Here is a 21,724-nt window from a genome sequence, read left to right as displayed (position 1 = left end):
AGATTGTGTCACATATGTATGTTAAACTTGCCAAGGGAGAGAAAGAAAGGGAGAGAATCGGGTTTTTTTTTAAAACTTTAAAAATGCAAAGTCAGTGGGTAAAGTACAGTAGGGAGAAAATATGGTATTTAGGCACAAATAGAATTTGTGAATAATATGTAGTGAATTGTTTTTCTTTTGTAACAGAACCAAGTTATTACAGTTATTCAGGTAAATGTCACCATGAAATAGCATGATGACCGACTTGCATTGCGAACGTTGAGCATGCTGATATGAAAGAAAACTTGATTAAAGCCATAATGTGTGATACCTGTCCAATTTCAAATTGGTCAATCTTTACTGAACATGATGACATAATATAAGTAATAACTGTCAGGAAAGGTTTCTGTCCATTTTAAGCTGAAAAAAATGAGGTAAAATGATTGAAACCACACTGGAGATCTTGGCCATTTAACATGGAGCTCTATGTGGGGGATTTAATGTTATAATTACAACATTTATTCCAAAATTTATCTGTTGTTGTACACACACAACAAGTTTGGCTGATTCCAGTTAGGCATAAGTTGGGATATAAACTGGGCTCAAAAACAAATTTACAATTTTTCACCGGGTCATATCTTAAAATCCTGTCCATCAAAATGAACCAAAATTGCACACAGGATTACTTCAATACTCTACTCTAGACACATGTCAGTAACCAAGCAGTTGTCCAACTGACACAACAGCAAAATGCACTGACATGGAACAGCTTCCTGGACCACATTCACAGCCCAATAATTGGCACCCAGCACAAGAAATCTGTGAGAATGAGTACAAGATCCTTGCACAGATTATAATTCCCAAAGAGTGGAAAAGTGTGGAACAAGACCTGTTTCTTGAAGAAAGTGTGTGAAAAGCAGAAAGCAGCACCGATTAATCACCTGTGTAAGGATCATGTATGCATTCTCACAGATTTCTTGAGCTGGGTGCCAAATATTGGGCTGTGAAAGTGGTCCAGGAAGCTGTTCCGTGTCAGTGCATTTTTGCTGTTATGTCAGTTGAACAACTGCTTGGTTACTGACATGTGTATTTGAATAGAGTATTGAAGTAATCCTGTGTGTAATTTTGGTTCATTTTAATGTACAGGATTTTAAGATATGACCTTGTGATTCACAAGTTCTGAAAAATTGTAAGTTTCTTTTTGAGCTCAGTTTATTTAAACATTACAATTATGCCAACAAATCCATTATGGCTTTAAATTTTGGTTAGGTGCTCGTGCTTGACATGAATAGACATGAATAAGGCCTAACAAGACTTTGTCATCTAACCCTCCATGGACTGGCCCTAAAGAAAATTTCATAGGTCTATTTTGTTTTTGTACACTGAATTTTAGGTAAGGGAACAAACCAGAAGTTAGATGACATCCTATAAACGAAAGTCCTTTCATTAGGGGGAGGGTCTAAAAAGATCTGATTATGTCTGTAAAAACTAGTTAAAATATCTGTCAAAGTTGATCTTTCGCGTTGGAATTTCCAACATTTCACACTTATGTTACAAGAAGGGAGGGAGGGATGGGGTCAGCCCCCTAATGAAAGTACTTTCTGCTATAGGACATCATGGAAATTTTGGCTTGTTCCTTAAATATTAAATGCCAAATCTAAATAGGGCACTGCTTCGTTGACTCCAGAAAAGCATGGCAGTAGAGCCCTTAAAAATACCCAAATATTAGTTCTGTGACTATGAAATTCTATAGATGTATGGAGCATGCAAACATACATACAACATTTTATAGTGCAGTTGCTGCAATGTTTGGAGTAATTGCACATAAATTTATGGTTCATTTCCTATTCATGTGCAGACCCTTCAGATGTCAGTCAGCACAAACAACCCCTTTTAGTACTTCCAGTCAGTATGGTACGAAGTTAAATTATTTACTGACCGACAGACCCACTCATAAATTTGTCTGGAGGGCAAGACAACATTTTGTTGTAGGCTTAATGAGCATGCAAGTTAGGGTGGTTACATGTCGTTTGTATGAAGGGTCATTAGTTTTGAACCCTAGTCCTTACCATAACACTAACCCTTATCAGGGTCTTAGCTAGGAGTTGATAAGTGCCCGTCACTTTCACCAAAACAGCATGTCCAAAATTTGACCCTGAAAACATAAACCAGACCTCTGCCTCTTCGGGGAGTTCAGTCAGTTCAAATAGCTATTGCTATAGCCTTGATTTACTTGTCTGGTCTTGTTTTGAGTTTACAGAACTTATTCAAGCATCATTTTAGTATTTTGCTTATGCCACAAGCATTAATTTTGCCTGTCACAGAAGCAAACAGCCTGTCCAAAATGGCGGATTGCTAGCTAACACCCTGACCCTAATTCTCATCATGGCCTTTAATAATCTAGGCCATAACCCTAAACCTAACCCTAACCCTAACCTAACACTATCCTAACACAACATTTAACCCTAACCTTAATTAAACCCTATTAATCCAAGGCCTAACATGCCCAAAACCTTAACTTTAACCCTTTAAAGACTAATGACCCTTCAGACTATTGGGCTGTTCCCAGTAGGGCTAGCATTCCAGCAGAAATTAATGCTTCATTCACTTGTTTGTTTCCCTTCTTCTTGCAGCCAGGAAATCTTGTCCAAAATTGGAAGAGAAACCTACTGAAGGTGCACCACTAGCATTCCTTAGATTTCAGAGTGGCCCAAAAGCTGAAAATCTTGCTGAGTCTGCTGGTGAACAGGGATATCTTCAATTGCTGGTAAGTGGTTGTATGAATATGGTTGTAATTGTAACTGGCAGAGTAAACAAATCTATCGACTCGGCCTGCAGTCTTCTTAACAAGCCAAAGATTACAAGGGCCATTTGCTCCCATATTTTGACAGTTGAGGGACATTATTAGATTTTACAGACTCAGATTTAAATAAGATGTATGAGATATATTATATTTGAAACCAACAACAACATCTAATAGGAAAATAAGTGCTGAAGTTTCTGTTTTTAAAGGTGTTGATTATAAAGAAATTGGTTGTGAGGAACTATTATATTTTTTCCCCATGTTGTTTAGTGAGACTTTTAAAACTAGCCCTGATGCAGTCTCTGTTTGTTTTCGTGAAATAATGAAGCTAACTTGAAAATTAACTTGGGCAGGGAGCTAACTGCTTATTGTCATGGTTACCTGTACGAGAACTCAGTGAGCTAGTCCCGGACGCAAAGGTATATTGTGGTATGTATAGGGTGTGTGCTTCTTTGTAGCAAGTCCCTGATTGTTGCTGAATGGTTTATATCAGGCCTTCTCAACTAGTTTATTTCAAGTGCCAACTGGAAAATTTTAGGGATCAGTGATCATGAAGTGCCAACATGTTAATTGAGGACTTTGCAAGAGAGCATGTGCGCGACCCAGGTGGTGTCCAGGGGCCTCCAGGAAGCTCCTGGATTTTAGGTTTTTTTTAAAGGCTCAGCGCTTCAGTACAACTGTCTCTCCTTCTTTTTTTTTTTTTTAATCAATTTTTTTTACTTTAATGTACTTTGACTGATTTTAAGCACTATAAGTGGCCTACGCTGCCAGCTGAGAAGGTCTGGTTTATATGATATGTCCTGGGCCACAGTGGTCTACAGATTCCTGTAAAATGTGCAGAGGGTTGTGGGTTTATATTATGCCTGTGTATCGCACCTTAACTAACTGCACCTTTTGTTATGTTTTCATACCTTCTACCTAGGTGAATGGTTTGGACCATGAATTTATGATTTCCACAATAACCCATATCAGTAGCTTAACTGCAGATGAGATAGCCAGTGAACCCATGCCTATGAAGATATATGTAAATCAATCCAAACTAGTCCTGCAGGTAAGTAAATACTCTCTGACTATGTGGTTTCATAATATGTAATCTTTGATTCTGCATCTACCAGAGATTTTATTGTGAATATTATAGGCAAGACAACAGAAAAAATCACTGTGTTTTGGAGAAAAATTGACTCTGGACTGGTACTGATAGATGGCATCAGAGCTAGAAAGTTTCAGTAGTTTGTTCATATTATAGGAAAAGGGGACAGCATCATTAGTGACGTCAATGTGTTGAGGCAGCTGTTCGCTCTGGCATGTATACCGCGACTTTAAGCATGTGCATGTGCACACCAACCAGCACTTTGAGCGAACGCTAGCAATTTGAAGCAGCGCCCAATGAAATGCATATTGAAGTCACTGCCACATCAGAGTGAAAAATGGTATAGAAGTTTATAGAATTTGCAGTACATATTTACTCAAGTCAAATATGTGCTGCTGGTTCCTGTTTTGGTTATGTTCATAATCATACACCCATGCCTGTGTAACATGCACTTGTTTGATTTTCTCCATTCTTGTTGTTTTTCTTATTAGGATGATGGGCCACCAAGTTACCCAACAAACCCTGGCATAGCAATTCCCCTCAAACTTGATGTCCCATGCCTCACCTTTACACGCACACATGATGGTGTCTTCCACATTACCGGTAAGTATGGATAAGCTTACAAAGGTAACTAGACTTTACGCGTCATCCTTGCATCACAGATAGTTTGATGTCTGTGACGGAGGTACATTATCTCGTGTTGTATGACATTGACGTAATAAGTCCTTCTGTCATTGTTTTTGTGTATTTTTCTTTTCTATTGCACTGTGAGTGTGAATATAACTAAACTGGCCTCAAAAAAGAAACTTATAATTTTTCACAAGGTCATATCTTAAAATCCTGTCCATAAAAATGAAAAAATAATTGCACACATGATTACTTCAATACTCTACTCTAAACACTGGTCAGTAACCAAACAGTTGTCCAACTGACACAACAGCAAAATGCACTGACATGGAACAGCTTCCTGGACCATATTCACAGCCCAATAATTGGCACCCAACACAAAAAATCTGTGAGTAAATGAAAAAGTGTGGAACAAGACCTGTTTCTTGAAGAAAGTGTGTGAAAAGCAGAAGCAGCCCCGTTCAACACTATTCCACCTACTCTTTAGAAATAATCACCTGTATCTTGTGCGAATTCTCACAGATTTCTTTTGCTGGGTTCCAATTATTCCGCCTGTGAATGTGGTCCCGGAAGTTGTTCCATGTCAGTGCATTTTACTGCGGTGTCGGTTGGACAACTGCTTGGTTACTGACATGTGTTTAGAGTAGAGTATTGAAGTAATCATGTGTGTAATTTTGCTTCATTTTATGGACAGAATTTTAAGATATGACCTTGTGTTTCTTTTTGAGGCTAGTTTAAGTCAATGAATGGTCATGGGGGAAATGACACACTAAGGTTGAGTATGAACTTCCCGATGTTGGTAGTTTTATTATAATGAATTGTCATCTTTCTGTTTCCATATCACTTTAGCCGGATCTTCCAAATCTGCCAGTGAAAAGGACAATTCAATCCTAGATGCTGACGACCAGGATAGTCCCTTACCAGCCACCCAATCCTCCGCCTCTCTCAAAAGTGACAATGAACAGTTGCGGTCACAGTTACACCTCATGAAGGATGCCCTCAATGTTTTAGAACATGAGCGGTCGTCTTTGCTGTCTACCCTTGAGCACCTACAGGAAGAGTTGTTAACGGCAGATAGAAACCGAGATACTCTGCAGTTAACTATAACAGACCTTCAACGACAACTTAACATTAGGTAGAAGTATATCAATTATGCCTGGGGTGCCACTTGATATTTACAAGGGGGTATCATCTGTGAACATGGCCTTTCAAAAAGCACCATAAACATGTGGAAGCATATATCTGAAAATGCACATTTTAACAAGTGTGGCAAACATCATTTATATATACCTATACACAAGTATTGGCATTATCTTATTAGTATTCTAGGGATTATTCAACTGGAAAAACACTTAAACTCACAAGGTCAGAAAGTTAACTAATTTTATACAACTTTAAAGGACCCTTAATGCATATGATTTTGTATTTTGTGAGAAAGGAATACCTGTTTATCAAATCTGCTTGTTTTAGATGCCCTATTCAAGTTATGTATGTGCAGTGCTTTGATTATGATAATGGCCCTCTGTACATGGATCTTTGTTCACGGATGATATACCTCTCTGGATATTTATGAAATCCTCTATAGACCTGATCACCTAAATAATTATCATGGGAAGTTTCACAATGATTTGCAATATACCAAACCGTAATTTGTACTATTAGAAATTTGCCATATTCGATCATGCTTGTAGACCAAAACAGTGCGACTCAGGCCTTTTTCCTCAGAGGGTGAAATTAATCAATTAATGGTGTCTTAAAAAGCATGTGCCTTACAAAGATTTGCGTATCTTTGGCTTAGCGCATTATTGGCAAGATTTAATTCCAAACTTCATTGGCAAGATAGCATTAAAGCAAAATATGCTAAAATTATATGCATCTGTAGACCTGCATGAACTGAAAGTGAAGTTTACTAATGACTGTATGACTAAACAATCAACTATTTTTCACCTCTACTGGCAGCAACTTTCTTTAAAATGCCAGAGTGTGTATAAATTCTCCCATATTTAATTCTTTGGTTTGGGCACTAATGATGCATTGCAAATCTTTGTGACTGCTAATGATGAAAGATAGAGAACCATTTGAAAATTGTAAGGTGGGAATAAACTCTTTGTGGTCGGATCAAAAGTTTTAAACTTCATTATCTGTACCAATACAGATCAACTTTCATTAAAATTCAAATTGATATACCGTGAAAACTTGATAGTTAGCATATGTGACACAATCTGGTCCATGGGGACCAAAGGCGGCAAATTTGAAACTGAGATAAAGGTAAAAATATGGAGTAAAAAACAATAAAATACATAAGAAAATAGGCATCAAAAATCTTTATAACTTTAGAACCAAGTATGCTACACCTTTGGTGTTTTCAGTAAATGATGGCCTATTTTATGTATAATGTAATAATTACAGTAACTCAATTTTCGAAAATGCCTCCTTTGGCCCCCATGCACCAGATCGTGTCACATATGTGCTTACTATCAAGCGCTTTTAAAACATATAAACCTGAAGAGTCCCATCCATAAAAGTGTAAATGGTTTTGAGCAAATCATCGATGCACATAGTTATATACAAAACCTGCAAATGTGTCTCAACCCCATTAGCTCAGTTGGTAAAGCGCCAGACTTTGGTACAATTAGATGTTTTCAAAAGCCCTAGATAGTAAGCACATATGCTAACTATCAAGTTGTTACGGTATTTCAGAAAAGAGCTTGTATGTTGTGATGTAGGTGGCATGGTCTATAGGGTGGCGGGAGGTGTGATCTGTTGTAAAACTTGGCTACAGTACTTGAACACAGCTTTGCACTGACTATCATGACTTGGTTTACCCAATAGTTGTGATCTATAATGTATTTTATAAAGTGTTTAGTATGTACTATTATTGAATTGGTCATATGTTTGCAATCTATATGTGTGCAGCCATTTTGCAATCTGTAATGAGGATGTGATAAAAGTATGTTGCAATCTTTTTCTTTTCTTCATACTACCATGCCTATTATTGCCAGTTTCATATATAAATGAATGGTCTTATAAAGTAACTGCCGCATAAGAGTTTTTAAAATGTTTTGACCAACATCAAATTATATTGATGTTTATAACATTTTAAAGACATTTATGTGTTTGTGTGGTACCTTATTGTTAAGTTTCTGCATTGCTTGATTTCTGCACCAAATGCCGATTAGCCAAAGAGATTAGACCCAAAGAGTATCAACACAGAATTGCATTGCACATAACATTATGGTCAAACTGCCATATGGGTTTGTCATGCATGGAGACCAAAATATGGGTGTTACCATGGACTATGCGAACTGTAAGCAGTCAAAGTCTTGGCATCACCTGCAAACAAGGTCGAGTCGGTACCCTTTGGGTCCAATCACTTTGTTATTGGCAAACTTTCTAAGAGATGCCATAAAATTATAACTATTACTTATCTTTAGATTGGTATAATCTATATAGAAATAAGTTATCTTTGCTATATTGATCACCTGGTCAATGGTCTCATTTGGCATGCATGAAAATAATCATATAATTTTGATGTAAATAGAGATTTTTATGACTGCTAATTATTAATATATAGTAAGATCACAGTTTATTTATAATTGAGATGAATTTATTGCAAATTTTATTGAACTTACATGGACTAATAAGTTTTCAGAATATGCTCAAACAGATGGATAGAAAATTACTTTAATTCCACCATAATGTAGGATAATTTAGAAGAATATTTACAATGCAGAGACCCATTTGTCAGTCATCAACTGTTAGTATGTGTAAAACATTGTGAAGTATAAAGAAGTAAACCATGTAAGCAGTTAAGTTGGTTAAAGTACAACTTGTGCTACTATTATTGTGGAAATTATTTGTATTTCATATGAGACAACCTTGCAATTATTAGGTATAAGTGAATCTATATTCCAGAGATACTTTTTGTGATTTTTGTTTAATAATACAATTCTCATATAGAAAGATAAGTCAGTTTTGGAGATTTTTGCTGTCAAATTCACAATGGCAGTATTAAAAGCAATACATTAATTGGAGCACTTATGTTTGAAACACCACTCCTGTCACCCTCTGATTCTTTTATTAAGAATGGTGCATCACATACAAAATAAAGCACAGCTCATGGTTGGCGTACCAGACCATATGCAGCGATTCTAGGAGATGAAAATGTTTCAAGTTTTGGCCAAACTGACAGTTGTGATACTTCATGTATTGCTGTCAGATTATGAAAAAAAAAAATTATTGGGCCTTTTTTAGCCGTATCTTAACAACCACAGGTCTTGTTAAAGCCATATTATAACATTTGCTGAGGAGGACGCCCTCACTGAATTTTTTTAATTCATTTTTTTACACGATTAAATTGTACTTTATTAAGCCAATATAGCCTGCAAAAATCAAGACTCTAGGTGCTGTAGTGCGATGTTCATAACACACAGTACGTACACAGCGTGCGGGACGGTGATATACACAACAAAAGGTCGTACTATAACATGACCGGAAGGAGTGGTACGTATTGGCGACATGTGCGCTGGTAGTAAATTCCAATTTTCTTTGCTTTGCCGTAGTTGTTCGGCTCAAAAATAAAAGGGATATATCTGACAGTAAAAGCTAACATTTTATGGCAAAGAAATGCTAATCTATTTTGTTTGAAAATGTTATAATATGGCTTTAAGGTGAAAATTGTGTCTTGTAGTTCTTCAAAAGAGCTTGTTTGGATTTTTTTGTTGTAATAAAAATTAGCTTTGGCTTTAGAAAGACATTTTCAATCATCCATACAGATTATGGTTCCTTCAGCAGTTTTAGTTTTTGTGTATATTTGACATCGGCAGGTGGTTGATGGGAAATTCAGTACATCAGGCCCTGGTTTGTCGTTCCACACTGGTTATGGAATGTCTAAACAAAGTTAAGGTGTGATACAGTTGCAAATGTGAATGACATCATGTAGAGAATGCAACAGGTGTCAAATATCTTGCATTAAATGTAGTGACATCTCAAAGAGAATTGTTTGCCAAACTTTTAAATATATTCTGTCACAAGCAAGTAGGGTAAGACCAAATTTATAACTTCAAACTTTGTGGTTTCTTTCTTTTTTATAATTTTGTACTACTTTCCTAATGGTATGCAAGGTTTGCTAACAGGGGTAGAGTTGAAATGGCGATAAAAGTGTGCAATTATCTTGGTAATTTCATTTTGCAATACTGCCGTGCAAAGTGAATGTAATTAAATATATATATTGAGTTTTATCAATGCAATGAATTGAGTACTTGTTTGTAAGTAAATTGCTGTCACAAAACTTGCATTGATAGATGTTATATGTGAGTCTTGATTGAACCAGGTTTGAAATAGGGACACCATCTCAATGGCTGATCAACAGGGTTGTACCTGATTCACATCCCTTTTTTTACAATAGCCAGTTGGGCTTGTAAAAAACTTGCCAGCCTTGTCTGTAAAATATAGGCCTACTGGTCTGAAATATAGATTATTCGCACTATACTGTGTCCCATCTCAAGTTGAGAGTAAGCCATGTTGGATTTCGGAGTGGCAGATTCAAATCGCTCTAGCTTACCTAATCCCGCGGGGCATATACACACGCGTAGAAGGGCAATTTGTACATATGCTAGTGACACAACCGCATAAACGAATCTGCCACTACAAAATCCAACATGGCGTTACTGTCAACTTGAGATAAGACACAGTAAAATCTAACACTGTTACCTACCAGATGGGCAGATACTTTGACACTTAACACAGCAAACTATATCTGCCACTTGCATATGGGGTGTTAAGGTACTATAGTGATCAATTGACATTGCATTACTCACGTTCACATGCTAATCCCTCAAGTTTTGTGATGGCAATACTATATTATATGCTTTAGAAGTAGAGCTCAACATAATTATGTAAGTTACCTTGAAGTTTTATTTTGTTTAGGGATGTTTTCATATGGTATGTTTTCTTAGTTACAACTAACAATTCTGATATTATTTGATTTATAGCATATTAGCCAACCATAGTACTTGGGATAAATGCATCAGAATGTTGAAGTATTAAATATATTTGAAACAAAATAGGTGACTTGTGCTGCCAAAGTTAGTCAGAACTGGTCTCCTATGTGCTACCTAACCTAAGGCTCTGCATTCTTCAAAGAAAATACTTTGACAAGCTTTAACATTCTTCTTTAGTTCTTTGTATGGAGTTGTGGATTCCTCAATATCTTTGGCTACATCATGGTAGAAATAAGAAAGTACATACACCTTTATTTGAACGAATTCAGAACCTCTGTAACCAGTTAAATGCTCATTTTCCATCTGGTTTTGCCACTTTAGCATCACATTTATGAGATATGTCATCACCCTACTATGATAATGGCCTAAGTCATTTCTTGTAATTTTGAGAACAAAGTACAAAACATAGTTCAAGTATGCCTCAGCTACATAATTACCCTAATTATTTCAGGTTATTCTGTTTAATTTGTCTCATTATCAATTGTTCTTGTGCAAAGATTGGTGAATAAATGCATGCTTGAACCATATTTTGTACTTTGTTCTTAAAATTACAAAAAATGACTTAGCCAATTATCGTAGTAGGCTGACGATATGTGGCATCCAAACAACTCTTAAGGAAATTGTGTCCTAATTATTTGCCAAAGTGTACATGGTGCAAAATCATATTTGGTGTCATCCTAAAGCATTTTAATGTTTACTAATCTGTGAAGATATCAGAAAGGTTAGCATTGTGACATGTTCCTGGTTCCAAGGGAAGGGTCACATTATAGCCCAGGGCTAAACTTGTCCTCCCCCTTGTGAATATAATTTTGAAAGTGCACATTCCAATCAGGTGTTTAGTCTAGCCTTCAGGTAGTGGGAGTTTTCCAAACACACACAAATAATGTTAGCCAGTAACTTAGTGGAGTGGGATGTAATTGATAAAGAATTTCCAATCATAAGGAAGCAATGACAAGTGTTACCTATTTAAGAGATTATGAAGTATTTAATGTACAAGGCATGCCAGTTGGACACATGCGCACACATTCATAGAAATCCTGCCAAGTCAAATATGATATGCACTATGTACTTTTCTATTATATATAATTACATAATGCAATTTCATACAAATATCATGCATGGGTGTGTATAGCATGGACTTCAATGTTCATTTTGTGTTGGTTTTTAATTAACAAAAATTCAGCATTAACCAGGTGTGAAGCATTATTGTCATGTCTATGCATCTTGCATTCTCTTTAGTTTAATTTGTAGAGATCTGACAGCTAGCTAAAATACAGACAGTATCAAAATGATTGATAATGCTGAAACATATCAACTGCTCAGTGCCAAGTGGATAAGTGCAATAGCTGCCCTGTATGTTATACTCATCACCACATGGCAGCTACACATGGAGCTATACTTCTGGCATTGAGCAGTCGATATATCTTTCTTTTAAAAATCTTACAATCTCCACATACTGTTTGATTTCTATATCATGTTTCACTTGAGTTTTGTAGTGACGTAGCAGAGTGTATACACACCCCTACAAGGGCATTATGTCAACACGCTTGTGGATCGAGCAATTGGGTAAAGGCAGTGACGTCACTCCCAAACTCAAGATGAATCAAAGGTTAGAGTTACTGACAATCTGTTGATTATTATCGGCAATATGTTTTGAGGAAACTACTATATCAAAATTACTGACAATATGACACTCCATCATTCTTGCTATGTTCAGCATCCAATTGTAAAATCTAAACATCTTTTAATGTAGAAAAAAAAAAGAATTTATGTTTTAACAACATAAATAGATGACAGACAGGCAGCAATCATTTTGATACAAGCAGTACTCATTCGGTTGTATAGCTTGTGTTGTATATTTGTATGTGTTGGCTTAATGATGCATGGACATATTTTTTCTTAAGTTGAAACAAAAGTAGCATTTATTCTCTAGCATTTCTTAATTTATATTAGACATTTTCATTGTTTTATCTTTTTTGTTGTTTTTTACACGTTTCTTTTACATATTTATGATTTTTATTCGATTATCAATCTTAGAAATGGTTAAGATATTAAATCTTTATTTCAAAAATGCATGTGTCTGTTTCGATGCAATAAACATTCTTTAAAACTAAAAAAAATGTGTACTAATTATATATTCCAAGTAAAATATATTTAAACCAAATATTAAGTTAATTTAAGGTGTGTAAATAATATTATAATGTGAATCTTGTGATTAATGGTATATGCTCCAGACCCTGCTGCTATTTATGATTGATATAATAATTGTAAAAATAAAGAAGCAATAATATTATTGTGAATATGTTGACAAGTGTTCTGGAGTTCAATCATTGATTGTCAATTATTTGGGACATGGCTTTAAAAATTTTGTAACATATGTTCTGGGGAAATATATCTATTTCACTTCCTGCTAAGAAAATTAATGCTAGGATATATAGTGCTTTATTGAACATTTTCTGAGCATGAAGCACAAGCTTCAGCAAGTTGGTTCCAGCCACCATAAAGAACACCTGACATATACTTTGGATTTCCGTATAGTATCTCGAGACAATACCATCCACATGTAATACATGTGCAATTAAAGTGGTGTATATGTAGGACACTACAAATTTGATCGCGTGTGTATCACACGTGAAACACTTTGCAAATATCTGGCACACTTTAACATGAACCAGCTACAACAATGGGGTTTCCAGCAGTTAAATTTAAAGTCTTGTTGACAAGGATTACTGATTTTGAGTTCAATTGGTTATATTTTTTCTAGATTTAACATGCCAAACCACAGGATCTTTTGAAGGAACTTCATAAAGCGAAACAAAATAAAATGTGCAAGTCCAAATTGCTGTGATAATCATGTCACTTTTAAAAGTTAACATGCTCAACTACTGACATTCCAGAAAGTCTGGCTGACTGCCTAAATTACTAACAGAGAGCTCTACTGAGGAAACTTGTCAGTGTAACATTACTGAAAGGGTTAATAAGACAAAAGCTGATTTCCTTCAGGGCAAAATGTTTCTCAATACATCCATTGATAGGATAGTAGTCATTTGACCCATTTATTTCAACAACGGAATCCCCCAATCAATTGATATGTATTGTTTCAGTGGCTTGTGATCCACAGTGTAGAGTTCATGAGAAATGTGCCATTCGATGTAACCCATATTGTGGCTCCCAGTAGATAATAGCTGTTTTGAATAACCATGCTCATTAAAGGAGTATTTTGTGATTCTAGCATCCTCTTTTTATGACATTTTCCAGTAGATATCCTAGAAAAAAGCTAAATCCCAAAATTTCAGTTGATTAATTACGATTTTGCATTGGTGAGTTCCTTCCTGCCATTAATTATAACAGGGTGAACAGCAATATCAAGTAATATAAAACAACATGGAAGCAAAATCAAGAACAGCATCATGCGATTATTTCTTTATTTTTATAAGCATGTGATAATCGTCTTGACCTTGCTTTCATTGTTTTATAGTATGTGATATCGATATTCACCCAACAGCAGGAAAGTGTAAATTATAGGAATGGGCTATTATACAGGGTTAGTGCTATAGTCGATCCATTCCAAATTCATTTCTGTACAGGTGCAGAGATGCCACTTTTCAGGTTTTAGCCTGAATTCAGATGTCTTGCGAGTCGAATTTCCTGTGTACTTATTTTCAGCTCGTTCGGGGGCTTTTTGGCCTGCATTCACATGCTTTTTCAGGTTTTTCTCGCCAGTATGAGGTTATTTCAGTGAAACTGAGTGACATCTCTGAATGAGGGGCTTGTCAAATCCAGGCTCTGCATTTACAAAGAGATCAATAATACTCAATTCATTTCCCTATTTTGGACAATGGTCAAGGTCCAATACTCTTTGACCTTTTCCCAATGCTCCAATGTAATGCCACAACCTAGATTAAAATACATGCCAGTGTCGGCACAAGTTCAATTGCATTGCACAGATTGATATTTTTATCTCAACAAGTTGTACAAAGTTGTACAACTTCACAATTCCCTTGAAATGTGTTACATGGATGAGTTCTAATCAGCCTTTGTCACTCTATAATTAATACATTCAACTCTTTCAGGCGCATAATAAATGAAATGACACACAAAATATGAAATGTTAATACAAATTTATTTGGCCAATAGCATCAATAAAACAACAATTGTCAATATTATCAGTAACAAATATTGATTATCTTTAGTAATCATCATGTTTGTGGCAAACATACATGCATTAAAGTTCAGTACATATACTGACATATAATTGTCAAATAATTTTCAATTGTCAAGAAAAGGACTGTTGTGATGGCTCTACAGCGAAACACTAAGATAGTGTAACTGGATTGTAATTGAATTTTGACGGTGCCATCTGGGTTCATTTTTTTTCTTCTTTTTTGCGATTCAATATCATGATGAATTTCACAAGGAAGGATTTGCAACTTTGGAGAAGTCGCACCAATTTAGACATAATTACGATGAAGGTACAATTTTTATTCTGCATCAATGGTCTGCACTGAAATGGGGTGAGCTACAAATCAATAGAATATAACTTAAAAGGTCATAATAATTGAATCAAAACTACTAGTAAAGGCTCTATCAATGATCCCAGCGAAAGTGCAAAAAACAAAAAGTTCTAAGAATTGCTTAAAAGTGAAAGATAAGTCAATAAAATTAAATCAAGGTATTTGCAAAAATAGAAAAAATGGTAGTGTTGATAAATGAAGCTCCATTCAATTATGCATGTAGCTCCAACGTGTCTGCAACATTTAACAACATGCAACATTTACCCTTATTTTGTTGTTTTCGGCAGTGGAGTAGCGCGAGTGATCTTACGGGGCACCGGGCCTGGGGCACAAGGCATTTTTCAGCAATTTACCTATCTGATTTTCAAATCGATTGGGAACCATGTACCTCCTTGCCTATATGATGCTACGCCACTAGTTTTCAGTTGAATAATTTGCATAGATCTGTTTTTATTGATTTTTAGATTTTATTTTCTGATTTTAAAGCAAATCACTGATAGTGTCTTTTATATCACTCATACATAAATTCTAGACAGTTCATTGGTTGATTACCATTTGCCATTTTTACTATCACCCTCTCCGTGTGATAGTCTTTACCATCATGTGCTCTGGCATAGTGTGCCTGCGCCAAGCTGTGCGCTGACTCTTGGACTCGCCGATTTAGTTATTGGGTGGACCCCAAAATGTGAAATATATCACGGCAAAACATGGTGTAAAAATAAAAAAAAAATGTATTTCCTACCTTAAATAGTATTTTAGTAATAGAATTTATGCATGAGTGATATAAAACAAATATTAACTGTCTTAAATTTGTGTAATGGTCGAAATATAATCACTCGGTGAAAGATATATTGTTCCATGGAATGGAACAATCCATCTTTCACCTCGTGATTATATTTCGACCATCACACTCATAGACAGTTAATATTTATATGAACATATGTGAGTTTTCTAACATAACAACATTGCACTTAATTTATGGATAAATACAATCAAATCAAATCTTTCATTTTAGAATTTCCACCCACATACTTCAATCAAAACATAATGTAATGTTCAGCAGCACACATCTATAGTACATTCACAAATCAATCTACAGTAGCTCACCCCCATAAATGGCTAATCATTAGAATATGCTGGTATCATTTCAGATACTTATTGATTTCAAGTAGATATGTAATTTTAATTGATGCAAATTCAGAATTTCACTTTCTGGAAGCCCAGACTGAATGTGCTGGTATAAATATTTAACTACACTGCGACAATAAATACTTGCATACCTTTATACAAAACCACCTCATTGGCATTTATTTTACAAAGTTTGATGGATACAAATGTCAATTGCTCTCTTTCACATTTTGTTAGGTAACTTTGTTTCTCAGTACAATGTACAAGGCTTTCTCCTTGCTTTAAAATTAGTATTTTACAGTATTATATGCATGAATCTGAGCCAATCATTAGCCAGTGTCTCTAGTGCAGCTAGGGATGAGTACACATTTGTTTTGGTAATGAAAAAGATAAGATACAATTTTGTTATATATACTGGTAGTGTTATAACAATGCAAGTCTTCTCAATATAATAAAAACTTTCAGAAGTAGGAATCCAGAAGCTTCTTGAAATTAAATTGCATTGTATACAAGGAAGCTGTCGAATATGGTAACAAAAGATTGTCTGGGTATACAAGTAGGGCCTACTCTGACAATACTTCTAACTGACTTATGACCCAGTTTACAAATTTAACAATTGAAGGTGCTAATATTGAATCCAACCTTGATAATGTGTACACCATAAATGTTCTTTACTTCATAGAAGTTGATACATAAGAGAGAATAACGCCCACATCATATCCAAGGTTGAATGAAAGAATATCGTAACAATTTCATTATTATTATACACTTGCAACCTTTTTGCAGTCAACTGGCAATATTCTCCACCCCTGGGATGCTCCAATGCATTTTGACATAATAGTGAATACTCTATTGGATTCTGTCATACAGTAATGAATTACACTGAATCATCATATTGTTTACCACAGTTCAATATGAGTGCATTGTACCAGACAAAACAAGTTCATTGTGAGTTTAAATACCCTATGGTCAGGACTGCCAGACAAACTGGGTTACAGACTGCAAAAGAATATACATCAAAATTGACTAAAAAGTAACATGTAGTACTTTTTCTCCACACGCAATTAGGTATAAAATAAGTCAAGAGCCTTATATGTACTGTAAAATAGACATTTTCGGGAAGGGGGCTTATTAAAACAATGAAAGTCAAAAAAACAAGCATCATAATCCTAAGCTGAAAGGTTTACATGGTAACTTTATTGAGATATTTGACATAAATTTAGCTGTTCGGGTGTATTGATAAGCGAGTATTTAGATACTTAAAAAGTCATGTAAAAATTCATGTAAAAATTCACTGAGTAGGGTGCTTATGGGGGACACTAATTTGGTAGAATACAGCACTTATCCAAGATTTTTAAAAAGAGCTCTCTGACACGGTTCTCTTCTTCAGATACATCATACATCCAATCAAATTACATAATCATTCAGTCTGTACATTGTATAACACGATGTAACTAAGACATCTTACACTTCCCACAATGCATTTCTTCATTGTACTGATTTGCTATTCAGTGCAATTTTGAGCTCTTACAGTATTTTTGTCACTATCAACCCATGTTGCACTGAATAGCAAATCATGAGTACAGGACAGAAATGCATTGTGGGAAAGATTCTTCTCTAGATAGATGCAACCTCTACAAATCTGAACTTTGGTAATCTGAACTTTGGTCCTAATGCTAACCTCAAAACAAAAAGTGTTGATCCTTTGGCTATTCCTAACCCTAAACTAATAACTATAAAGCTTTGGGTAGCAATCTAGTCTTTATTTCAAATTGTGCCAACATTTGAGGATACAATCCTGCATGCACCCATAACTGTATGCAACTATCAAAGAGGTAAAGATGCTGCATCTCTCTGTAAGATTCAATCAGGGATTCAAATATCCTTTCTTGGTCCTGAAGAGAATTATTACATAATACTTAAAGATCAAATCTAAGAAGTATCAAAACATTACAACCAACTTTACCAGTCACATCTTTACCAGTCTTCCGATACGTATAATCTGCCAGAAATTTCAGGGGCGCTCCACATTTCATTTCATCAATACATATCTGAATACACTGTTGACATTACAGTTGTACTTTCCACAAAAAGCTAATTGTACATGCAGCTGTTACCAGCACATATTACAAGTCAATCCTGACTACTTAAGAGTATAATGAACCCATTCAAAGTCACACACATAAAAGGCTCTGCCTATACACCATATTATTGTTTTTCACCTATACTTATCCTGGAATAGGCCCCATATTTTTCATAATCCCTATTCTCCCAATCAATGTTGGTGTGAACATCTAGCACAACACATAGTGAAGGAGATTCAAATGAAGAGAACAACATTTTGTTTTAATCAATCATTTGGGGTGCTATCATTCATTTTACATGCAGGCATCATAACCCTTATATCATAAATAAGTGTTGGTTCATCTAGCATTGGGTTTCCCTGGAGACACATGAATAGCTAGTTATTGAATAAATAATCATACCATACAAACAGCATTAAGAAAACAGTACAATAAATTATACGAGGTGTTAAAAGGCATGCAATAGTGTAAAAGCCCATTAAGGCTCTGTCAATACCAGAGTTGAGTACATGTGTATGTATCTATATAATACAATGCAAAATAATAAATAGCAATACAAAATATGATTACAATTTCAAATCGTACAAATACAACAGTGAAGTTTTGTACACATGTAGCTTCAAGTGCTATACAAATTCATTCAAGTGTAAAACAATAATATTTACTATATTAATTTGTTATTTACACAATTAGGGCAGAATACAGTTACTTCAATCAAAGTTCACAGTTAAATGTACCCTGGTCTGTTTGTTATGATGGATGACAGTTTTATTTTCATAGCCAACATTTGTACATGAACCTCAGTACTCAGTCATAGTCAGGGCAAAGATTCATTATCAATCACAGATTACATTGGCCAATTCTATATTTTCAAAAATATCAGTCAAAATATAAAATGTGTACTTTATTCTGTTCTTGTTAAATACAAGCAAATGCCGTTCTGGTGATCTGAACCAATTAACTATGGATTAGAACCAGGGTGGAACTTTCTCATTAGGCATTTGAATATTTTGGGTTATGGGAACAAACCAAATGCTTGATGAAGCCCTATGCATGACAAGTTTTGTTAGGGTTGGGAAGGGTTTAATTCGCTGGCGTAGTGCACCTTAGAATATGGCCATTGTTAGGTCAACTGGCTCACCTTTCTTTGTTACGAACCACTAATCGAAATGATCACAACACAAAGCCTATGGCATATCATAATTCGGAACAGGTGTATCAGCCCAGGCTTGAACCAGTAACCAATGGTTACTAACGTGCACTACGGCAGCAAATAACGTCAATTAAGATTCTCCTACATGTATATTCTTGAGAATATATATTTTTACTTACTTCCAATTTGGGGTGGATATATTCAATTCAATTTTATTTAAAATAATATACATGTATAAAGGGAGGGAGGGACTGGCATTGTAACAAAACTAGTGATGTTAGAAGGGCTTCATATCTTTTGGTTTGTTCTAAGAACAGCATGATGAATTCATCACATTAACAATGCAAATATTGACTACGATATTTAAAAAATCTAAAATCTCACATGCTGCACATGTCAGATTTACCCCTTCAAATTATCTATATGTATTACAAAATAATAAGAGGTTTTAAGTGTCATTTATTAAAACCATGAGGTAAATTTTCTTATTTTGAGTAGTTTCTTCAATGAGAAATCGTATGAGTTGGATTCACATGACATGTATCTCGCAGCATTTTACATTTTTATGTTCAAAACATTGATCAAACAAAATTATCATCAACTGGCAAGCATATTTAATTTCATATTATTTAAATTTTTGTTTCAAATTTACATGTACATATGTGTAATTAAAAATCTTAGCATTACATCATAGATCCTTTAGCTGTCTACTTTCTATAATTATATATATTAGCATTTCATATTGATCAATTGTATTATCGATAACTGCTACAATTATTCAACTTCTCTACAAATAATACTCTGTTGTTTGCCATTGATGTAAATTCATTAATACTCTACTGGAATCTACTGATCATATTCACTATTTGACCTTATTAAGTGCCCCAGGTATTTATGCCAGTCTGCTGGAGTACTCATTATTTATTCATAACCTCATTAATAAACGCGATGCGTGCGATCCAATCATATCTTATTATTTGCGAAAACGCGAACGCAAATCGAGGTCATTAATATCTCACAATTGACCGCAAAATGCGTAATTGTTCCAATGTCGCACACAATTGACTTCTGCGTATACCGTGTTGTCGTCCAACAAACTGCTTGTGCGCTGGCTGCCAGATTTGGATTGCGCGCTACCATATTTGTACAGATTCTGATACGCACTTTTGTTATTGGTCGTCTTGTTTTAGCCTGATCGATTTTGGGAAAGGGAAGATGTAAAAATAGTTTATTTTTATAAACATTTGAGGAACATTTTGTGTTATTTTGTAAAGTTAAGAGATCAAAGTGACGGTTATGAATGAGGTTATTAACATTGCATCGGTTATTTGAAGGCATTGTGAAAAATCTAAACATTTTGCTTTGGACCTCGGAATATCCTCGGGCTACGCCCTCGGGATATTCCTCGTTCCAAAGGCAAAATGTTTAGATTTTTCACAATGCCCTCCAAATAACCGATGCGCAGTTATTAACCTCTAATTATAATAAAAGCAAAACTAGACATTTTCGTTACAAACTAATCTCCAAATTTCAAGATAAAGAGATGGCAACATTAGAATAAATGTTGGAAGAACTTGATGCCCAGATTGTGTCATATGTCATATGTGTGATTTCATTGACCAATTGAATTTCATGCAAATAAGTACACTTAAAAAGGCCCTTTAAAAGCATTGAAAATCCCAAGTGGCAGTGTTCCTGGACTTGCCAGAATTAGTGCAAAACCTTTCAGTAAATAAAAGAGGGAAAAAGAGTTTCCCATAAGGCAAATAATTCCTGAAAATCTGCCAAACTGGGCCAAAAGAATTGCCAAATTGGCCCAACAACAAATCACTGCTGTGATTAAGGGCACTAATTAGGATCTGGCGCTAAATAGGGGGTGCTAATTATGTTGAATATGATAAATGTAGGCGTTTTTCTTTGGATCACACATTCCTTTTTGGTAAACAATTACAGTACTACAAGTACTAAAGTACTGGTAATTTTATGTTGAATTTTAAGTTGCAGGTTATTTAATTCAAATGATGTTTTCATTTATTAGGCAAAAGAAATGAACAAATTTTAAAAAGCACAACTTTAACCTCCCAATTTTACAACTAAGCTGCTGCATTTTATGACACACTCTTTGGTACAAAAAAAAAGAATAGATCAAACTCATTCATGGTGACAAAAGTCTAAGTACTAGCAAAGACACTTGTATTTAGTTTTATAATAAGATATAGTGTGCTATTTTAATGTTTTTATTTTCACATTGAATCAATACGAAACACAAATAAAAACACCAAAAAAAACATTATACTAATGATCAGCTCGTAATAATAGGCAAGAATTATCCGCTTTTTGTTAC

At 35.0% G+C, this 21,724-nt stretch overlaps 1 protein-coding gene across 1 annotated transcript in view; it reads left to right on the top strand.

Annotated features, from left to right (window-relative positions):
• Positions 1-5,843, top strand: part of LOC140152251 (bridge-like lipid transfer protein family member 3B) — a 64,901-nt gene extending 59,058 nt beyond the window's left edge. Inside the window, exons 21-24 of the mRNA XM_072174554.1 lie at positions 2,613-2,746; positions 3,705-3,833; positions 4,364-4,475; positions 5,349-5,843. Of these exons, the coding sequence (XP_072030655.1) occupies positions 2,613-2,746; positions 3,705-3,833; positions 4,364-4,475; positions 5,349-5,638 (665 nt within the window). The 3' untranslated portion in view covers positions 5,639-5,843. The remainder of the gene's footprint in view (positions 1-2,612; positions 2,747-3,704; positions 3,834-4,363; positions 4,476-5,348) is intronic.
• The last annotated feature ends 15,881 nt before the right edge of the window (positions 5,844-21,724 follow it).

Source organism: Amphiura filiformis, chromosome 5 (assembly GCF_039555335.1).
Source record: "Amphiura filiformis chromosome 5, Afil_fr2py, whole genome shotgun sequence".
In the NCBI taxonomy this organism is placed as follows: Eukaryota; Metazoa; Echinodermata; class Ophiuroidea; order Amphilepidida; family Amphiuridae; genus Amphiura; species Amphiura filiformis.
Note: the sequence above shows the minus strand (reverse complement) of the source record. Positions and strands in the feature narration are given on the sequence as shown.